The sequence below is a fragment of the Salmo salar genome, chromosome 01 (genome assembly GCF_965601325.2).
Source record: "Salmo salar chromosome 01, fSalSal1, whole genome shotgun sequence".
Lineage (NCBI taxonomy): Eukaryota > Metazoa > Chordata > Actinopteri > Salmoniformes > Salmonidae > Salmo > Salmo salar.
Window position 1 is genome coordinate 27,855,505 of NC_138291.1, and position 21,826 is coordinate 27,877,330.

The 21,826-nt window shown below is 43.3% G+C and overlaps 3 protein-coding genes and 1 pseudogene across 5 annotated transcripts; all 4 read left to right on the forward strand.

Annotated features, from left to right (window-relative positions):
• The first annotated feature begins 2,712 nt into the window (after nt 1-2,712).
• On the forward strand, nt 2,713-6,475 carry lrrc74a (leucine rich repeat containing 74A). The gene is made up of 13 exons (XM_045693833.2): nt 2,713-2,821; nt 2,979-3,154; nt 3,239-3,346; nt 3,577-3,670; nt 3,776-3,825; nt 3,924-4,005; nt 4,148-4,233; nt 4,346-4,540; nt 4,626-4,721; nt 4,804-4,947; nt 5,181-5,285; nt 5,445-5,530; nt 5,860-6,475. Exons 1-13 carry the CDS (start codon nt 2,713-2,715, stop codon nt 6,473-6,475), a joined length of 1,947 nt encoding a protein of 648 aa, XP_045549789.1.
• Nucleotides 6,476-7,272: 797 nt separating this feature from the next.
• On the forward strand, nt 7,273-8,530 carry LOC106585877 (olfactomedin-4-like; annotated as a pseudogene).
• Nucleotides 8,531-9,862: 1,332 nt separating this feature from the next.
• On the forward strand, nt 9,863-12,012 carry LOC106599825 (olfactomedin-4). Its single transcript, XM_014191172.3, has 5 exons — nt 9,863-10,059; nt 10,188-10,355; nt 10,581-10,793; nt 10,949-11,093; nt 11,210-12,012. The coding sequence occupies exons 1-5, from the start codon at nt 10,006-10,008 to the stop codon at nt 11,737-11,739; spliced, it is 1,110 nt and encodes a 369-aa protein (XP_014046647.3). The 5' UTR covers nt 9,863-10,005; the 3' UTR covers nt 11,740-12,012.
• Nucleotides 12,013-12,891: 879 nt separating this feature from the next.
• On the forward strand, nt 12,892-21,658 carry LOC106589845 (ribosomal protein S6 kinase delta-1-like). Of its 3 annotated transcripts, XM_014180272.3 has the most exons (12): nt 12,892-13,016; nt 13,842-13,964; nt 14,338-14,511; nt 15,281-15,405; nt 15,923-16,015; nt 16,292-16,339; nt 17,046-17,178; nt 17,393-18,913; nt 19,031-19,120; nt 19,278-19,360; nt 19,794-19,889; nt 20,042-21,658. In XM_014180272.3, exons 3-12 carry the CDS (start codon nt 14,376-14,378, stop codon nt 20,150-20,152), a joined length of 2,436 nt encoding a protein of 811 aa, XP_014035747.1. In that variant the 5' UTR covers nt 12,892-13,016; nt 13,842-13,964; nt 14,338-14,375; the 3' UTR covers nt 20,153-21,658. The 3 variants fall into 3 exon arrangements, with proteins under 3 accessions (XP_014035747.1, XP_014035886.1, XP_014035809.1); XM_014180411.3 differs by lacking the exons at nt 12,892-13,016; nt 13,842-13,964 and having other exon boundaries at nt 14,007-14,519; XM_014180334.3 differs by lacking the exons at nt 12,892-13,016; nt 13,842-13,964; nt 14,338-14,511 and adding an exon at nt 14,542-14,739.
• The last annotated feature ends 168 nt before the right edge of the window (nt 21,659-21,826 follow it).

Genomic DNA, 21,826 nt, shown 5'->3' on the forward strand with positions numbered 1-21,826 from the left:
ACCCATGACCTTGCCCTGCCGTTTAGCCCAGCAGAGGAGGCCCAGAGACATTCTAACCTATAACACTTTAGGGCTGCCAGGCTCTTATCAGGATACCAACTAGAGATGTTCTGATGTGTATATATTTTCTAGTTTAACTTTACTAATCACAGTGTGATAATGTTTAGTGGGGGTTGCGTCTTCGCCCATAAAGGTAGACTGGACATGTCTAGATAGTTATATGGCTGTTAGCCCAGTTCTCTCAGTTGTTCTCATGACCAGTACTTACATGTTCTGTTTGTTTTGAGGCCAGTGAAATGTTTGGGAAAACATATAGTTTTGCATGGGGGTGTTGTAAGGGGCATAATACAGTTGTATTACAGCCACTAGGGGGTACTCTGGTGAAGCCCATGGGAAATAAAGAAATATAGTTCAAGTGAATTGGGGAGAGGAAGAATAAACAAAAAAGTGCTGTAAATTGTTGTTACATGTGCTGACATGATTAAAAGTGAAGTAAACTGTACCTTTCGCGTTGTAGTTTATATAATATGCTCATAGAAAGGGTAATACATGGCCAGGTGGGCCAGTTTCACGTCACCCCACCTGGGGTTGAACAGCAGGTGGGTGGTGTCCACACAGAGGGGCGGGCTTTTGGCAGTGACTTTTGACCTCTATGTGATGATTGGCTGGAGCATTAAGACAATGCCCATGTTTCCTCGGTCCAGCAGCTCTCACTCTGGCCTGTAGAACCCCAGCAGGCTCTCTGACACCTGGGTGGAAGTGGTCGCGACGGAAACAAACCACACAGATGTCCGTCTTGGTGCTGGTGCCCCGATTGTGAGTACAGGTGTAGTTTTGAAGGTTTGAACCACAAAATTACAAATACGGATATACAAACAGCTATTACATGTATTTTACCAACTGTAGCCTATGATTCTTGTATCATTTTGCAATGGCCTTAAGTGTACCATAAACGGATGCTGAGGGGGGCCTTGGGCCTACCCATGTCACAAACGGTGGAGATGGAATTGCTCTGTAAAGTGGTTCTCCTGGACCTCCTGCACACATGATCTACACATGGTGAAAAACATACAGCTCAATTCACAACAACAAGAGACTCAGACATCATTTACAAACAAAGCATTTGTGTTTAGTGAGTCCACCAAATCAGAGGCAGTATGTCCAGGGATGTTCTCTTGATAAGTGAGTGAATTGGACAGTTTTCCTGTCCTGCTAAGCATTAGAAATGTAACGGGTACTTTTGGGTGTCAGGGAAAATGTATGGAGTAAAAAGTACATTATTTTCTTTAGGAATGTAGTGGAGTAAAAGTTGTCAAAAATATAAACAGTAAAGTACAGATACCCATAAAAACTAGTTAAGTTGTACTTCAAAGTATTTTTACTTAAGTACTTTACACCACTGGCTAAATATACAGGCTATAATGACAATGTCTCAAATGGTGCTCTACAAATTCAAAATTCCACTGAAATGCTTGTTTGCATGTGGTTTACCTAAAACGCAGTTTCTAAGCTGTGTTAACAAGTAAAGTCCGTAAAATGTCAGGCTCCCGAACATGCTCTGCTCTAAAGACTGCTCCAATGTTGCCAACTATTTTCCAGAGAGTTCCGCTATTGGCTGCTTGATTTGTCGGTATATGACGTTTTGCCGTTGCCGCGAAGACGTCACAGCATCAATTTCCCTTGTTGCGGCACACATGCAGTCCCCTTTCCTAGCGTTTTGCCCCCTCCCGCTGTACATTCCTTCCCTTTTACGCCTGTGTGTGGGCTGTTGCTGTAACTTCTGTTTTTGGCAGAATAGAGTGGGAAAAGTTGCTAAATGATATCAAAATCATATAAACGCCAAAGGCAGTCTAAAAAGTAGATGAATTTGTCGCTAGAATCATTTACCAATAAAAACTCGCTGGAGGGGTCTGAAAACTCGATAAATATTAGATAAATAAACTCGATAAATATTAAATTAGCTGGTCTGCTAGCTATGATTGTCTTTAAATTCACTCATAATGCAACAATAATCATACCCCAATGCAATGTCCTTGCTACATGGAATTCTTGCGATGTCCCAAATTGACATTTTTGAAATGGTTAGGTAAGGGTTATGGTTTAGGATAAAAACATCCCAAGGATTCCAGGTAGAACTAACCGTGACTTCCAGGTAGAACTAACCGTGACTTCCAGGTAGAACTAACCGTGACTTCCAGGTAGAACTAACCGTGACTTCCAGGTAGAACTAACCGTGACTTCCAGGTAGAACTAACCGTGACTTCCAGGTAGAACTAACCACCTCAGTGCCAGATTATCATTTTACTGTAGATTTCAAGATGATAGTGATAACAAATAAAACAAGTTTAACAACAAGAAAGCTGCTCATGTTGGAATATTTGTAGAAAATTGTCATGGTCTGGAACTGGGAATGCAGCATTTTGTTTGTGTGTTGCAGGTAAAAATCTACTAAAAATGATAATACTCAATAGGCCTTCTCTTAGCCTTTCCCTGTGAGTGGTGAATTTTTTATGACACACCATAGTCTCTAGGCTTGAATTTCAGTTTGGGACAACTCAGGTGGGTATTTGATTTCACTGTTGCAACAACAGTTACTCAGCCCTCAGATACCAGTGCATAATGTGGGAAGAGCCAAAGTCATAACGGGAAGTAAAATACAAATTCAACAAACATGTTTTAGACCTGGAGTATGTGACTGTTAGGACAGAGGAGATGTCTGTCCTATCTCTCGAGTCCCTCTGCCTAGCAGATAATGACAGTCCATCCTCTGCAGAAGACCTAGACCTGGAGGATAAGTGGGATACAGACCTGGAGGTTGATGGTGAGTAGGCCATTATATTGACATTTTATGGATAATAACACATCAGCTCACTGTTGTTATTACAATGTATCATTGTTTGTATTGTAAATGGATTTGTTTGATGCATATCTCACACTGATGGTTGTCGGATAGTGACACCACTTCTTGTCATTGTTAGAGGTGAAAAAGACCAGTAAAGACACATCGACTGCTGAGATATACCTGCAGGCCTGCAAGCTGGTCGGGGTGGTTCCTGTCTCCTACTTCCTCCGGAACCTGGGCACCTCCACCATGAACCTCAACCACCACGGCCTGGGACCTCCGGGGGGCAAGGCACTAGCCATCGCCCTGGTGGTAAGTCTATTAACATAATATCAACTTCAAGGAATGCTCTTTATGTTCAAGGAACGCTCTTTATGTTCCAATGTTTCTTCTCAGACTGACATGCACATCACCAACCTGGAGTTGGCAGACAACTACCTGCTGGCTGAGGGAGCCAGATACCTTCTAGAGATGTTAAAGGCAAATTTCACCATTCAGCATCTGGTAAGTTTGTATGAGATGGTCTTTAGGCAGCTCTTTGTAAGAAGGTAAAGTAATTGTATCTGGTATCTCGATAACATGTTTATTCAGAAGTGGAATAAGTATGACGTGATATGTCCCACAATCTTTGATTTGATTTGAATCTGCCACAAGAGGGCATAAGAGTCTTGTGGGTCATGCTTTCATGATGGAATTATAGCTCTGTGTTAACATGCCCACTGTTTGTCTCGTAGGATTTGTCCAACAATCACCTACAGTCTGAAGGGGCTGAGTGCATAGCAAAAATGTTGCTCGATAACATTTCCATCAAATCCATCAAACTTTCAGGTAGTACACACAGATTTGAAAATGGAAACAAAAAGAATGGTCTGTTAGATACTATATTTCTCTACTCTATTTCTGAATCTTTTTATATAAACAATTTCTTCACAGGGAATGGATTCATAGAGGACGATGCTAAAAGTTTTGCAGATGCCCTGGCAGTAAGTGAAAAGAAATGACATTCAAACATGCAGGCATATTGATGATATTACTGCCATTGGAGTCTATAGCTAGCTACTTGCAATATATCTCCCTTTAGAACAACTATAGAGTAAAGGAGCTGGACTTGAGCCACAATCAGTTCTGTGGGAGAGGTGGAGAGCATCTGGGCCAGATGTTAGGTAGAGACCATTTCATTTTATGTCTGCATCTCACATCATTACGGCTGAGCAGTCTCATGGAGTATACAGGCAAATGGAGTCATTAGGGTTAGAATCATGTTTTGAGTGTTTTGCATCTGCTGTCACTAATGTAATCCTACAGCAAACAATGAAGCGCTGGAGGTACTAGACTTAAGCTGGAACCATCTGAGAATGAAAGGAGCTGTGGCTTTCTGTGCCGGCCTCAAGGTTTGGATAAACATACTCAACCCAATTCCCACATTTAAGGTGTAAGTTCGTAAAAAAAAGAGAAAAAAAAGAGTAAAACAGTGTGTGATCAAAATACCTACCATTCACATAGGTGAACGTGACCCTGAAACACCTGGACCTGTCCTGGAATGGCTTTGGGAATGAGGGGGCCTTGGCTTTAGGAGAGGCACTGAAATTCAACAACACTCTAGTGTACCTGGACCTCAACAACAACCGCATCACCAACGAGGGGGTGGGCATGCTGTGCAAGGGGCTGGAGGCCAACGACACTCTCAGATCACTGATGGTAGGTGCTTGATGGACAGGGCACACACCCATTGACCTGTGTGGTATGAAACTAGGGTGACTTTCTATGTTTTGTGTCCATGCAGCTGGCTTATAACTCTCTGACAGTGGAGGGGGCACTGGCTCTTGTTACTGTGGTCAAGAACACCCCCAAAGCTGCTCTGGAAGAGATCAACATATCTGTGAGCGTTGTTGTTCTCTTCTTAATGTACAGAAGTGTTTTAGTCCCTGCATTTGAACTTAATATTTTGTGTTTGTGTGTAGAATGTGTTGGTGAATGAGAACTTTGTGCAGCTGTTGGATCTGACATGCCAGGAGCATCCATCTCTAGAGGTGCAGTATGGAGGGGTCGGGGGCTTTATCGCTAAGAAACCACCCAAACGCCTTGACCCAATGAAAGTCATCCAGGTACTGTGGTAGGCTACTATTACTCATAAAACAATTTTAGTCATGTAGAAATGTAGTAATCACAAGTGATATCATTGCATACCAGTGTAGTGTATTTTTTGGGTTTACGGCTAATTCTACAAACTAGGACCTATTTTATGGCTGTTATTAAAGACAGTGCAAGATTTGAAATAGGGAGGAATTTTTTAAGACAAAAAACCCCCGTCCCAACTGCTCTATTCTTTTCTTTGAAGGATTATCTGGATGAACGGAAGCTGCGTCTTTGGGACTTCTTTCGGAAAATTGATAAAGATGGGACAATGCGAGTGCCTGTGGCAGACTTCAGGAAGGCTGTGCAGGTCTCAAACTAATTGCTCATTCCATAGTCCCTGACATTTGCAAGGTCTGTTGAGCTAATGCATTTCCAATGCTCCAACATGTACTTTATATTGAAGTTAGTGGACAGCTAGCTTATAGTCTTTATTTGTTTACCCTTATGTCTTATGGAACCATTACAGCAATCCAACATCCCCTTGGATCGATACCAGATTGAGGAGTTGATTCAGAGACTGGATCGTGAAAGGACAGGGATGGTAGACTACAGGTGGGCTTTTATCATAAGAACAAACTGCCAGAGTGGGGAGACCATTATGGGTGTGTAAAGAAAACACCTAACATCAGCAATAACCTGAGAACTGAACAGAAACTTGTCATAAGCTGTCTACACCTGTTTACCCTACAAACAAAACATGAGCAGACCTTTATGGTCAGAGTGTTGAAGTAGGTGCTGTCTTATCTATGTGTAATTGCTTGTAGTGCCATGCCAATGTTTTACCCATTCAAAAGCTGAGAAAGTCCAGTTTACATCTAACATGAAATTAAATGAGTTTAAGTGAATCATCACATTAAATACATTCTTTGGTGTCTCCTCAGGGGTCTGGCCGACACCAGGAAGCAGATGATGCGGGACCACCGGTGGCAGCTGCGTAAGGTGGAGTCCCGTCAGAAGAAAGAGAAGCAGAAGAGCGAGCGCATCCTGAAGACCTTCCAGAGCGCCGTGGAGGCCAACACCCCCCGCAGCTCCATGGTCATGTCCCCAGGGGGCACCAAGGAGGACTCCAGTGGCCCCCAGCACTTCTCTGCCACCCCACTCAGCTCCTGGCACCACATTGTCATGTCCAACAGCAGCCGCTACTCTGTCACAAACCTGAGCAGTGAGCACATCCACCTCCCCATGCTAGGGGGCAGCACCCACCAACGGCCCACCAGTTCCCCCACCATGCGCTCCTACTCCCAGCCCAACCTGATGGATGACTCCCCACGATACCCCCAATCCAAACCCTCCTCGGCCCAGGGGATGCTCTCTGACTCCAACCCTGATGTTGACCACACCAAGCTGAGCCCCACTGCCAACCATCTGACCAGGTCCAGTCCAGCACTGAACTCCAAGCAGCCAGACACTAAAACAAAAACCACCAAAGTGAAGAAAAAGAAGAAACGCGTGGATAAAACTCCACATGAACAGAATCAAACACGATCATCAAAGTGACTGATGCTGCTGTGTCTTACTATGCAGTAACAGCTCCACTGACCCATCATTATATATTTTTACTGGAAATATTAATAATAAGTATTAATAATAATAATTACATACAGTCCATGTATTACACATAAAACCACAAAATAAATATTATTCCAGTATACATGGCCACGTTTCATGCAAACCTTATTCTTACCCAGCTAAATTAGATGGTATGATTATCTTTAAATGTATCGGGTTAGTTGTTGAATTGATGTGGCTTAGCTCAATACTATGAACTCTTTTATTTAAGATACCATTTAGTACCAGGGTTGGCAAAGATCCTGCTCAGACCATAGCACTTTTCATTATGTCTGGGAAAGTTCCCGAGTGTAGATGTTAAGGGCACACCCATGAATTATCTGTGAAAATTCTAATACCCACAACATTATATGACATCCCTGCACTAAAAACATCCTAGCAGATAGAATCTGTTTGTCAAAGATCACTGACATCCACAGTTGTTAAAGATGTCTAGATACTCTGACGTGTGTCTTTGATGGTGACAGTGTTGGTGTGAAGGCCAATCACTCTCTGATGTACACCATAGATTCTGCAATGAGCAATGGTTCTGATAACTATATTTCCTTAATAATAGTTCAGTTTGCCTACGATATCTGACTAAGTTACTTACTGTCTATAGAATATCCTTCCCTCCAGTTTGAGACGTATGAGAATAAGCTGACAGTGTGTGCAGAGAATATAGTGACCCTGACGGTGTTGGTGGAGCTGATGTAGAAGAATCTTGATGCGTACAGCGAGGCCTAATGCAGGAGGTGAAGGTGCAGATCAAGCAGGTGGAGACTCTGGTGCAGGAGCTCCTGGGCTCCATACAGACCTCCACTACTGTCTTTAAGTCTTTATACCAGCAGGTAACTACCCAAGACTGTTCCTAACAGCTCATATGGTCATGATACAGCTATGGTCAATGACCGTTTCAACTTTTCACTTGAGATTTTTCTCTTTTGTAAGATTTAAAACTTTTGGTCTTGTGATTGCTCATCTGTGTTCTCTCTTAGATCTCCTCCATGCTGGTGGTCCTGACCAAGCCGGAGAGGTACGATGAGAACCTGCTGCTGGTGACCCGTCGTGAGTACATCAAGATACAGCTCAAACTGCAGGAGTGTGATAGGCACCACAACCAGATCTTCAACCCCTATATTGGTAAGTCAAAGACCACTTTTAAAATGATACACACCCTTGTCTTAAGACTCTTGCACGTTTGATGTCACTGACTGTACCCTCTTTTCTCGGTCCTGGGAGCACGGAGGTATAACCACAATTAGCAAGCCCATCGTCAGTCAACTGAATGCCCACTTGAATGGTGGCTACAAATTGGGGAGGGTAGGGGAATGATTCTTAGCCTCTGCATGGTTCTGAATCTCAATAATGGTACTCTGGGCAGTGTCTCAATTGTTGACATGAGATTTTACAGAAAATAGAAAAATCTTATTTTGAGAACTCCATTTAAACACCAAAGCTTGTCAAGTAGCTGGTATGGAACTGGCAACAACTTCATTGTTCGTAATAACACCCTGTATTATCAATTTAACAACCCATTTAGCCTGGCCAAACTGAATTTTACTGCTATAAAATATGAGCACAGGGTGATTGCAAAGGCTAGCACCAGATTCTTATACAGTCACTCACCCAATCAGAACCTAGTCTTTGCTGCTGATGAGAATGGGCTGTGGGTGACCTATGCCACAGAGGAATCCAAGGGTAAAATGATAATTGCTCAAGTCCATAAACCATCATTTGGTATAGAGGAGTTCTGGGAAACCAGTGTGTGCAAACCATCTGTGAGCAATGCCTTCATGGCATGTGGGGTTTTCTATGCTGTCAGAACAGTTGACATTCACTGTGATGAGATATTTTACACTTATGAATACAAGAGAGCTACATGAGCATTACATTTGAGTGGTTCAAGGACAAGTATGTCAACCTCGACTTCAACCCACTGAACAGAAACTTGACATGTACAACGATGACTATGTCAACTATCATCTCTGGTTTGACAACTAGGCCACTGTAAACACAACACAACTCTTGGTCTGATAAAAGGCCTATTGCGGCATCTCATTGAAACTCATTATACTCAAATCAGATTTAATCTCTTTTGTAGTTGCTCTGATTATGTAGAACACCCTGTTCTATGCTCATTGATTTAAAATACATATCTGACTAAGCATTAGTGTTCAAGTGTTTACTTTTGACATCTGAAATAGTACTGTCTTCAATGTATTTAAGTATTATGATTCCTTCAGTCTTTAGGCTGAATCAGCTGCTATGTAATGTGGTGTATTAGTACTTATATAATGATGTGTATCAGTCAAATTAAGGTCAGTTGTGGCTAATAAGCATGACTATATCTTATATAAAATACTTTAACTGTGTTTTCTCCATGCTGATAACAGTCCCTTATGCTGATAGCAAATTCAGTTCCAAACTTAAAGTTAGAGGAAATGTAGTTTTGGGCTGTAGACTTTGTTAATCTTCATGTACTGTAGGTATCAAACAGTGTCACCAACATTAAAGTGGGGTATTGTGATACTGTATTAGGGGATAATCTCTCTCAATATGCAGCACATTGTTAAGAATGAATTAACAATAACCCCCTTCATTCCTGAGTATACTTAGTCTGCTCATTATTGATATCTAACCACATAGAAAATAAAACGTGTTCAATTTCATTTGAAAGTTTACATGGGTGGACTACAGCAAAGTCTTGAAAAAACACATTTTCTTTGTTCCCTTTCATTATCTAAAAAAGACTACGATAAAACTATGTTGAACATAGACCTAATCCGCTTTGGCCATCATTTCCTGTAAATTAAATAATAATTTACAAAGGCCATTTATTATATTAGCAATTTATTATTATTCAAACATGCATAACAGTATTGATCGGACTATGGAACTCTGCTTGAGTGAATTAACTACTAAAATGTGGTTCATGGAAAAACTAGGGCAGAATCAAACATATAAACTAGTACTATACTTCTTACCAACGTACAATCAATCTAAAGTCCCATGAGGAGAAATAAAGTAATATTTGTGTGCTGGAACTTGCTAGGCTATATAATTGGAATAAGGATGAAAATTCTTTATTATACTATCATATGCTTATGTCAACATACGATATCCTGCCACATTGCTGATGACTGATAGTAAGGTTATGCCGTTGATAATATCAGGTACCATCTATAACATGACGTCATCATATGTCCATATGGCCTGTTTCTCATGAACTCTATGTCCACATCATCATTGTGATCAATAAAAGCATAAGAGACAGGTTTCAGAAAATTGTATTTGAGTATTTTATCACAAGCAAACAAGGATGTCTGCATATATTGTGTCAAGAATTGAAGGGAGTCTATTACGCAACAGCAGTAACTTTGGGAAGAAGCAAGATGTTTCTGATGAGTTGATAGGAGGGTCTTTAAAAATACAAAGCGAACAGACAGGAGACTCACCAGAACAACACTGGAGACAAGATGGCTCCATTTCTACTGCTCCTGACTTTCCTTTGCCCTGCGGTGGCTTGGCTGGTAAGGGACTTTCATTTTCTCCTTCCACTAAAACTTAACAACTAGAGATACTTCCAAATAGACTTCCAGTTTACTACTATTGTGAAGTATCACTGTGAAGTTTACTCTGAACTTGTATTTTCCTCCAGCCAATGGAGGACTGGGACTCTGGCAATGTGACTGCATCTGTAGGGGAGTCGGGGAACTGCCTTTGTCATGTGTTTCTACCTGACACCACCTTCCCTGCCGACCGTGTGGAACACATGCAGCAAGTTACCAAGGATCTGATGCTGGAAGTGGGAATCCAGATAAATAAGGTACTGTACTGAACACCATGAGGTGTGAGCCCCCTGAACAGGATTACATTCATATTGCATTTACACACCAGGTTTTAGAGTGATGTTAAACGTTGCCTACTCCAGTCAATGGAACGTCTTGTAAACCTCGGAGGAGATGCATGTGTATATTTAACTGAGACCTCATTCACAGTATGGCCTACTAGATATCTTACACCGGGACAACTACCTGTGTCTCTCTTGTAGCTGGACAGTTACAAGGGCAAGCTTGTGATCTTTTTGGCTGAGCTGAGGAACCTGACTATGAGAGTTGAGATTGTGGAGAGCGGCCCTGACAAATACATCCGACTGGACTTCGAGCTTCTCAGGATCGAGCTGAGAGAGTTTGAATTGTTGGTGACACAGCTGAAGGATTCCCTCAACTCCTCCTCGCCTATGTTCGACAGCCTGTACACAGAGGTAAATGTGTGATAGATAGACAATATATCGGAATGACTATTAATGACTGGCAGTGGCATAATAAATAAGTGACAGGCAATATGATGCAGGAGCAAGAGGAATGTTGCTGTGTGGAACAAATTACTTATTTGTCCTTTGTACACATGCATCCATAGATTCGCAACATGAGCCTGATTGTGAACCAGTTGGAGAGCTATGACAAGAGTAACCTGGAGGTGATCCGTATTGAGTTTGGAAAACTGCAGAAGAAGCTGGAGGAGTGCCAGAAGAACCAAGAGGAGGGCATAAACCCAGATATTGGTAAGGAGCCTCTGTTATGGTAGCATTGTTGACATATTGTATCATTACATCAAAGCAGTAGTTTGTGGATTTGTTTGTCATACATATTATTAATAGCTATTTATATTTCCCCCCAGGCTCCTGCAACCACAAAGGCATCGCCAGTGTAGGGAAGCCAGTGGTCAGCCAGCTGAATGCCAACTTGAATGCAGGCTACAGATTTGGGGGGTGGGGGAAAGACTCAAAACCCAATCGTGGCTTTGAATCAATGTATTGGTATGGTGCCTATAGCAGTGCCTCAGTGAATACATTTTATCTTTACTCCAACTATCAAAATCTGGTTTTAAGGAATTCATTTAAACAACATACCTTACCAAATGGATGGCAGAGTACTGGCAACAATTACATTGTTCATGATAACACCCTGTATTACCAGAAAAACAGCCCATTCAGCATGGCTAAACTGAATTTGACCACAACCAAATATGACTACAGAGTAATTGAAAAGGCCAGTGCAACGTTCTCATACAGTTTCTCAGCCAATCAGAACATGGATTTCTCAGCCGATGAGAATGGACTGTGGGTAACATATGCCACATATGAATCCAAAGGTAAAATGGTCATTGCCAAAGTAAACGAGGTTGAATTTGGTGTAGAGGATGTATGAAGCACCGGTGTGTACAAATCATTGGTAGGTAATGCCTTCATGGTGTGTGGTGTTCTCTATGCTACTAGACCAGTCGATGTTCACACAGAGGAGATATTCTACTCCTATGACACCAAAACAGAGCAGGAGAACTACCTAAGCATTCCATTTGAGAAGTTCCAGGATGAATATTTAAACCTGCACTACAACCCTATTGATCAGAAAATCTACATGTACAACAAGGGCTACTATGTGTCCTATAGTGTCAAGTTTAACAAAGGCTAGATTCCCCCTCTGGTCTATCGTATCTTGATTGATGCGACTGATAGGACTTTCTGACAGCATGGGGCTTCGCTGAATAGATAGATATTCATTACTTTTTCTGATGCATTGACATGCAGTTTAAAATCATGTCTCTTGATTTCCTGAAATAAAACCAAACTGAAGCATTGAAATAACTGTATGTGTTCTATTTTGGTTCATTTGAAATTGGATTGAAAAATAAAATGTGCATTTTTATCATTACTAAAAATACCCAGCCACTGCGTCAGATTCCCTCCCATTACCTAGGCAGTCCAATGTTATGAGTATAGGGGTGCAGTATCCCACCCCTTAATTTTCAGTCGAATTTGAGTCAATCTGTATAAGTAGCACCTCAATATGACTCATCCCCAGTATGATATCAGACCCCTCCCACCCTAGCTTAGGGCTGATGGGCTGGGCCTCTCCTTTCCTCCCCTCCTTTGGCTCAGGCTGGAGCTTCCACCCGGCTCCTCTGTAAGCAAGCCCTCCCCTGGGTTTGTTCTTTGTGCTCCAGTGAGAAGCTGGCTCCATCTGGTACTGAGGACCAAGTCAGAGCTGATTAGACTAACCAGGCAGGGTGAGCCCACATAGCAGCCACCCACTGCATATACAACAATGAACCATGCACATTATTTTATTGTTACGGTTTCAGGTAATTGTTGTACAAATCCATTGACTCATTCACATTTTCATACAAAACTACACGATAGCATACTGTAACATATTGCAAAATCTATCTGAAATTGAAAAAAAGGTCTGGAGACAGAGCAAGACAAAAATAGCACTGTCTTTTTAAATCTTGCATCTGTCAGGATGAGAGGGGGGAAGTGAAGGCCTTGTGGCTAATGGTACCCTTAGTGACATCATCGCAAGCCAATAGGCAACCTCGCTGAGCTCTCTCCTCCTTTTCCTGAGATCCGTGAAGGGAGGGAGGCTGCTGAGGACGCAGGCTGCTACTGGAGCGGTGGGTCCAGGGCATGCTCTGATCACATCAGGTAGGTAGAATATATGTAGTGGTGTTTGTGTGTGTGTAGCAGCACTGATTTCTAGATCTATTCTAGCCTGCCTCCCCCTCTAAGGAGGGCCAGATCAGAGATGCTTAAATAGCAGTGTGAGGGATGATCAAGAGAGACTGCAGATGGCTGAGTTTCATGACAGTGGCTTATTATATGCTATAGCATCCCTGTCTGTTGTGTGGCGACCATGATGTGTGTATGATGCAAGCAATTATCCATTCGGGACAAACAAATGTGATTAATCCATTGTGAATCTTGTCTCTATTATCACATGATATGTTTGTCATTGGTATCAAGGATGTCGGTGCATGTATCATGGGAATACTGCAGGAGGCTGACTGCATGTTATTGCTGTGTGGATTCTCAACGACAGACACACTAGGGTGCTGCAGTGCTACTTGGCTTGACTTCCCCTCCTCAGACTGTATGAGGGATGATAATGAGTGTATGTGTGTGGGTGTGTATACAACGCTAACCCCATGTCACAATGGTAGTGTAGTACGGCATCAGCACATTTTCATAGTGCACATTTGTGGTATTCTAAGAGCTTCTCTGATTGCAATACATTAGCATTTATAAGTCCCCTGACAGCAGGGTTCTGCCCACAGCTTTCCTATATGTATTTAGTCTGACATGAGTGAGTGGACATCAGGCAGTTAAGCACTCTGAGTCATCGTTCGATCCTCGGCCACCCCGACAGCACTGACAGCGTCTGTTCATTCATCACCAATAATACAGGAGCAGCACACTCATAATCACTTCCTGTGTTCTGCTGAAGTTGAACCAAACTCTCTGATTACCCAGGTTCGTATCGTCATGCTCGTCAACAAAGACTTTAACCTTCAAGTGGAGGAGGATAACCCCCCAGTGAGCCGACTGACTGCTGCCAGTGATGAGTCCCACTGCTGATTGGACCAGGGAGCACATGTGAGACAACTTACTCCACAAGTTTATGATCTGATGCTAGCATGGAGAAGGGGAGAGAAACAGAAACAGTCTGTTATTGATCACATTACTCTCTGTTGCGTGCTTTGCTGTCATGTTTTTCTCAGACAAGTGACTAGATAAGGGATTTACTGCAGCCCTGGGGAAATATTGACTCTTGGTTTTCGGCAGTTACCACCTCTGGAGATTTGATCAATCATTCACCGCCAGCATAGGGATTATTCTTAGCAACTTCCTTTAAAGAGAGTAAAGTCTTAGCGGTGGCTAGTCGTGTTATGACTCCTCCTAGAACCTACAGATCAGTGTGATTACATACAGTACACTCCTTTAACCGGGTCTGTTGTGCGGCTGCTAGGCCCGTCTGGACCTCCACAGGGTCGAGCCAGGACAGCCATGGCCAAGAGAGACTACCTGGTGGAGGCAGCCAAGCAGATCCGCATGGCTCTGGACAGGGAGGTCAGTGAAGACTATGAGGCTGCCTTCAGCTACTACAAGAACGGGGTTGACCTGCTGCTCAATGGAGTTCAAGGTACAGCGGTAAATCTACTGTACTGTATTCTGTCAATATGCAGGGTTCTGGTTAAGGTGATATTGAGTAGATCAGCTAGTCAACACAGTGAGAACAAGTCACGCGGTATGAAACAGGAACATGTGGATTTGTCGGTCTATGATTCATCCATTGAAAAGCAGAATTAAATAATTGCTATGAAAAACAGGAATTCAGAAAGCCAAAGTCAGAGGAGAGATTTCAATACTGGTAAAGCATGCTGAATTTTCTTCTGCTCTCTTCCCTCTGCTGTTTTAGTGAGGTAGGTAAAACAGAAGCTTTTGAATTATATGACTCAGGGATTGACATTAAAGTCTGAAAGGCACTTGCCCATACGACAAGTCAGGAGTATTTTTTGGTTGCCCGAAGATTATGATCACTTGTAGGACTGGAATTCTTTGAATTCGATAGTTCTGTAAAAAAGAAAAATGAAGAGCAGGCTCAGTTTCTCTGACTGGCATAAATGCCATAAATTCACTTAGGATAAACAATGTAGAGGAATGAGAAAGATCAGTTTTAGGCTACTGGAATTCTTTACAGTTTGGTTGTTTTACTTGTTCTTTTTTAACACCTGGCCAATAGGGCAACCTCAGAGCAGGCTCAAGTTGCGCAACTGCTCAGTTCACTTGCCCCGGGCAATAGGGCAACCCTTAATGTCAATCCCAGTGAGTTGATTTCAGTTTAGTGAAGTGAGGTTTCAGACCCTCTCTGTGTGAGGGGGAGAGAAATCTGAGGTTGGGCTGTCTTCCAGTGGACCCTAACAAGGAGCGCCGGGAGGCAGTGAAGAGGAAGACTACTCAGTATCTAAAGAGGGCAGAGGACATCTTTATCTCCCACCTGCAGGACAACCTGGGGAAGGGGAACTCTCACTTAGGGGTAAGAAGATGACTTTTTACAGTAAACCCTCTTTCAACACGATTAACATGCCATACTACTGTGCACATCTTATGAATGGTAATCAACCTGGTCTGACCATCTGTGTTACTCAATGATACTGGGCACTCATTTTCCATCTTTTCAGTCCTGTATTGATTTATATGTCTAGTCTGTTTATTGAAGAGTTGGTTGACATGCTATTTATATGTCCACCTCTCTGAATCATTTCCTTCTGGGAAAGTCTGAGTCACATCTTTAGGGCAACCAGTCTGTGCTACTAACAGTCTCTGGAGGTTGGCTACAGAGCAGCACAACATCCTCTCTGTTACACGATCTGCCAGGGTGGCTCGCACTAGGCCGCTGGGCGCTCTCTCTCCCCCTCTCTCTTATGTAACATTCTAATATATGTCCTAAGATTGTAACTAATCCCAGAGTAGAAGCACTTTCAGATGTGAATTCAACACAAACACGTGTCCACATTTCTGACATCTGTGCAGTAATCTCTTTTTATCACCAGGGTTACAGTAGTCTGAGATTCCGGCCAATCAGACACCTGAGCTCCCCAGTGGAGGATCTGGAGATGTGTAAAGTGGTGGGGATCATCGATAAGGTAGGGAGGTTTTTACACTCACTGCTCTCAACCAGTATACTTGAACGGTTTGTTCCAGCTGATGATAATCTCTTGAACAGACATCCTGGCTGTAGTTAACCCTTTATTAACCATGTCTTATAGACATGTAGCCTTAACCATGTCTCCAGTGAACCATGATGCTTACCTTTCCAAATATGAACTTGTCCCAAAACTGTCATAACCATCTAATAACATACTACTCAATTTATTCTCAGCTCTATTTACCTTACATAAAATGTATGTCTTCTCCCCAAGGTCCTGATTGTCCAAAGCCTGATTACCAAGGAGAAATTTGTTGTTAAAGTAAGTACTTATGCCTCAGCACTGCCAATACAGTATGTCAGGGGGGAGGGTGGCAGGGCAGAATGACAGAGTACACATGTAGTGCAGCTATCTAGCAGTGCAGATAGCCTAGTGGTTGAGAGTGTTGGGCCAGTAACTGAAAGGTTGTTGGTTTGAATCCCCAAGCCGACTAGGTGAAAAATCTGTCTTTGTGCCCTTGAGCAAGACACTAAACCCTAATTGTTCCTACAAGTTGCTCTGGATAAGAGTGTCTGCTAAATGTAAAATGTCTATCTGTGTAGATGCATGTTCAGTGCACAGATGGCTGTTGTACTGTCTGGATCCCTGCCAGCCAGCCAGGGCAGCCCAGTTGATAGGAATATTATCAGCCTTGTCTCCATGAGTATCCTTCTCCATTGATCTGGCTAAAAGCCCTCTACTTTGACCCTCTTAGTGCAAATGCACCTCCCATCTCTGTAACCAGAGAGTTGTTATTGGAACATACTGTTGCAGGGTTGGCTAAGGTGTAGGTCTCAGAGAAAAATCTATCTAGGCACTGGTAGAGCCCTCTCTTGTAGAGAGATGCGTTTTTTGATCAATTAACCATAGACTTAGTTAAGACTAGCCTGAAAATAATGTGTAGTACAGTAGTGATAAGTTGTATTTTGACAAAGGTAATAACAGCATAGTAATATGTGTGTTGTTCTGTTGCGCTGTGTCGTCACAGAGCCTGCCCAAGTCGAGCTGGGAGAGCCGGGACCAGCCCACTATCATCCCCCAGGGGGTCCCCTTCATGGTGAAGCTGCTGAGGTACTATGTCAGTGAGGACGCTGTGTACCTGCATCTGGAGCATGTTCAAGGTGAGCTGAACACAGGCTCTGCCTGCCAGCCCTGCAGTATGGGAGATTTAGCTGATGCTCTTACCTAGCCTATAGCCACTTTTCATTTTTTGCTGATGTCTGCACTTTTCAGCCATTTTGGGTCAAGGATGCCATAGAGAGTAGAAAAGATAGCTGAATTCAAATGAAGAAAAACAACTATTGTCTGATGTGTTGACGTTTCTATGATCTGTAGGTGGGAAGCTTTTCTCCAAACTGCACAAGGTCAGGAATGACCGAGCAAAAGAGCACCCAGAATGCTCCAGTCCCAGCCAGCACAGGATCAAACTGAAGAACAGCTACACCTCCCCTACCATCAGCTCAGACTACCAGCAGAATGACAGAGGGGGCACAGAGAAGACCTCTCTCCTGGAGACGGAGAACGAGGAGAGCCCAGACACAGACTCCCCGGCATTCTGGCTCGAGGCTCAGCATCGTCTAGAAAGCTGTAGGACCCACTCCTACTGCGAGGAGACAGGCTGCCTGCAGAACAACTCCAGGTCTGCAGCGCTACACACTCCGGCGACACAGCTCTCCTTATCTAGGTCAGACACCAGTCCCCATATCCATCCAGCAGGCCTCAGTCAGTGTTTGCACTCTAAAACTCAGGACAAACCTGCTCTCTGTGGTCATCCGTGTATCGATCAGGCCTCTGATGTCACCTCTGAGCCCTCTAGGAAGGCCACTGGAACAGAAAAAATTGAATCCAGTTTGGATTTCAACATTGTGTGGAAGGCTGATCTGACTCGTAACTGTGAAAGTTCAGCCCCCTATGCAGAGACTCGAACTGACTCAGATATAGCTGCAGGTAAATCTGTACCTCAAACAACTCAGACCTCTTCTGGTGGTACAGGGTCAACAGTGAACTTCAAGAATCATTCTATCAGTTTATATTCACAGAAAAGTTACATTCCCACTACATTGCAATTACCCCTCCATAATCAAAGCCAGGTTAGTGAGAGAGCAACTTTGACCTCCAATGGCTCTCACCAAGACAGTGTTTCAGGTAGAGACCTTGAGAACACTGTGAGCATGGTGACAGACACACACCAGGGTAGAGGGAAGGAGAAGGTAAACCATCGCATTACTGAGGAGAGCATGGTGAATTCAGTAACCAGGGACACAGAGACTTCCCAGCCTGGCAGAGCTGTGTGTCCCTCTACAGTAGACAAGCTGAAGCTCATGAGGACATCATCAGGGAACTCTCACCCCCCTTCAGTCCCTCATTGTCACAGTACTGGGACACAGCTGGGGACCCAGCCAGGCACTTCTCTGGCCCTCACAGGGGTGAAGTATCAGGTGGGGCCTCCTGGCAGAGAGCCAGGGGAGGAGGTGGAAGAGGGCTGGGAGCTGCTGAGCCCTGTGAGTAAGAACCTCCCCCGAGGGAAAGGATCACTATGTTACCCCAACACCCCTGACCCCACAGGGGCCTCCCCACAGTGCCGGAAGGGGGACATGGATGCTTTCCTAAAGTCAGAGGAATCGGATGGACAGGATGAGGATCAAATCATTGAGGTGGATGGGTGGTGCCACCTACCCAAGTTCCCAGCCAAGGCCTCCAGAGGGAGAGACAGGGCCAGGCAAAATAGCTGGGGGCTGCCTGAGGCAGAGGTCCGTCTGTTGGGGGCTCAGATTCTCCTGGCCCTGGAAAGTCTTCACCAGCAAGGTGTGGTGTGCCGAGACCTCAACCCAAAGAATATCCTGCTCACGAGCAATGGTTAGTCACCTAAATCACTTTAACTTGGTAAGGGGTGTTATTGTTGGTCTGTTTTTGGCATGAGTCTTGAAAACTCAACTAACTTTGATTGTGACATAATTTCATGTTTCTCACTAGGAAAGGTCTGCCTGACATTCTTTGGCCAGTGGAGTGAAATTCAGTCAGAAATCAACTCTAAAGCTATGGAACAGATGTACTGTGCCCCAGGTGAAAACACTGTTTATTCAATAAACTTCAGTCACATGTTACAGCCATTACACATAGGGTTCCTACCCTAGATATAAAGTGCCATCTAGTGGTAAGAAGACATTTAGCTTGATCCAACAATAAATCTGTGAATAAAAGTTCTGCTGTTGGCCAACAGAGATTGGAGGTGTGTCCAAAATCACAGAGGCTTGTGATTGGTGGAGTCTGGGGGCATTGCTGATTGAACTTCTTACTGGAATGGTAAATAACACTCTATTGAATAATCTGTTTTCCATGATCTCTATCTGTTTCTTTCCCTGTGCTGTAGTAAATCCAAACCTGTATATATTGACACTGCTGCCCACTGGGCCTGTTGATAATGTATATCTGTTGTTGGTACCAGGGGCACAATTTTCACTGGGGACATGTCCCCCTCCCAACATTCTGAAATTGCATGTTTGTCCCCCCCCCCAGTTTTTATAATTGGAAAGTTATACAAAACTAGGCAACGGTGTGCTTTAGGACCATGCGGACGCTTCCGAGCGGTCGGGTAGGCTGTTTGTAGTGTTTATAAGACGGGGGGAATATACATTTTATATATGTCCCCCCCAGTTATAAAACCAAAGTTGCTCCCCTGGTTGGTACCATTATCAAGGCATGGTTGTTTAATGAAACTGTATGCCTGTGCCTCCAGCCCCTGTGGCAGTTCCACCCAGCCGGGGTGCATTCTCACACCCAGCTCCTGATCCCAGACCACCTGAGTACTGCAGCCGCCTCCCTGCTCACTGAGGTAAGAACTGCGTCCCCCTTACACACCCATGTGGCCTGTACTTTAGGTACCGTAAACATATAAACGCTAGCCTGCTACCACAGATACACAGAGCCACAAACATTGTACAAACTCATATATTTCTGAATGAGTGACAATTTTCTGTTCCACAGCTGCTGCAGTTTGATGCTGGTTATCGTTTGGGCTCTGGAGGTGGTGGTGTGAGTGACATCAAGTGTCACCCCTTCTTCAATGGTGTCTCCTGGAAGGCACTGTCAACTTAACATGCCAACAGAGTACCTGTGTGTCTCCGGGCAGAACTGCCACCTTGTGGCTAAAATAGTTGAAGCCCCAGCTGTGATGCTACTTCCTGAGCATCTTACTTCCCAAAGAAAGATGATAGATTGATTAGAAGTGTAATTCAGAGCAGCAGACACACAGCTAACATGTCAACCCTGCAACAACCAACCTCCATGTTTGAATGATAGAGGCTAGTGTAAACCTCACCTGTCCTTTTGACATATGGTAGGGCAAGATGTTTTAAAAATTCAAGTGTAGTCTTTATCAACTGACTTTTGGGGTACTTCTGTTATACAAATGACAAGCAATACTTCTGTTAATATACTGGACAAAAATATAAACGCAACAAAGTGTTGGTCCCATGTTTCATGAGCTGAAATAAAAGACCCCAGAAATGTTCCATACACAAACGGATCTCTCATATTTTGTATATTTCCAAAAAATAATAATTACATTCCTGTTAGTGAGCATTTCTCCTTTGCCAAGATAATCCATCCACCTGACAGGTGTGGTATATCAAGAAGCTGATTAAACAGCATGATCATTACACATGTGCACCTTGTGCTGGGGACAATAAAAGGCTACTCTAAAATGTGTTGTCACACAACACAATGCCACAAGTTTTGAGGGAACGTGCAATTGCCATGCTGACTGCAGGAATGTCCACGGGAGCTGTTGCCAAAGTATGTAATATTAATTTCTCTTCTGTAAGCCGCCTCCAGCGTCATTTTAGAGAACTTTGCAGTTCAACCTGCCAGCCTCACAACCACATGTAACCACACCAGTTCAGGACCTACACATTCTTCTTCATCTGCAGGATCGTCTGAGAGTAGCCACCCGGACAGCTGAGGAAACTGTGGGTTTGCACAATCGAGAGCTCTATGCGAAGGAGATGTGTTGTGCTGCATGAGGCAAATGGTGGACACACCAGATACTGACTGGTTTTCTGATCCATGCTGAATTTATTTCCTTATATCAAATTTGATTTGTCACATGCGCCGAATACAACAGGTGTAGGTAGACCTTACCGTGAAATGCTTACTTACAAGCCCTTAACCAACAATGCAGTTAAAAAAATTTACTAAATAAACTAAAAGTAAGAAATGTAATAAAAAGTAACAACAATGAGGCTATATACAGGGGGTACCGAGTTAACGTGCGGGGATACAGGTTAGTCGAGGTAATTTGTACATGTAGGTAGGGGTAAAGTGAACTATAACTCTGTAAATTCTTGCATGTTGCGTTTATATTTTTGTTCAGTGAACCCATGAATATCATCCTTATCACCAAGCATGAAAAAAAATGTTCATTGTCAAACACTGACTACACAAATACTTTTTGGAGGTTAATAAAAAAGAAGCAATGCCTCGTATTTTTGCTTGGTCATCTGTACATAGCCTTCATAACTAGACATTTACCACAGCTCAGACAATCGATCCACTTCCTGACTTGTGCATGTGAAATTAAAACATACTTGTGATGTGGCTTGCCACTGGCTTGTTTCTTTCAAACTTCTCCATTTCTTTTAGCTTCCAAGCCCTGGCAATAGCTATTTTAAACCACACCAACCACCTGGTTTCTGAATTATTGTCATCGTCAGTCATTTTGAGAGCATTTTGTAAAAAAGGCAAGTGTCTTTGTAAAAAGTAGACAACAAA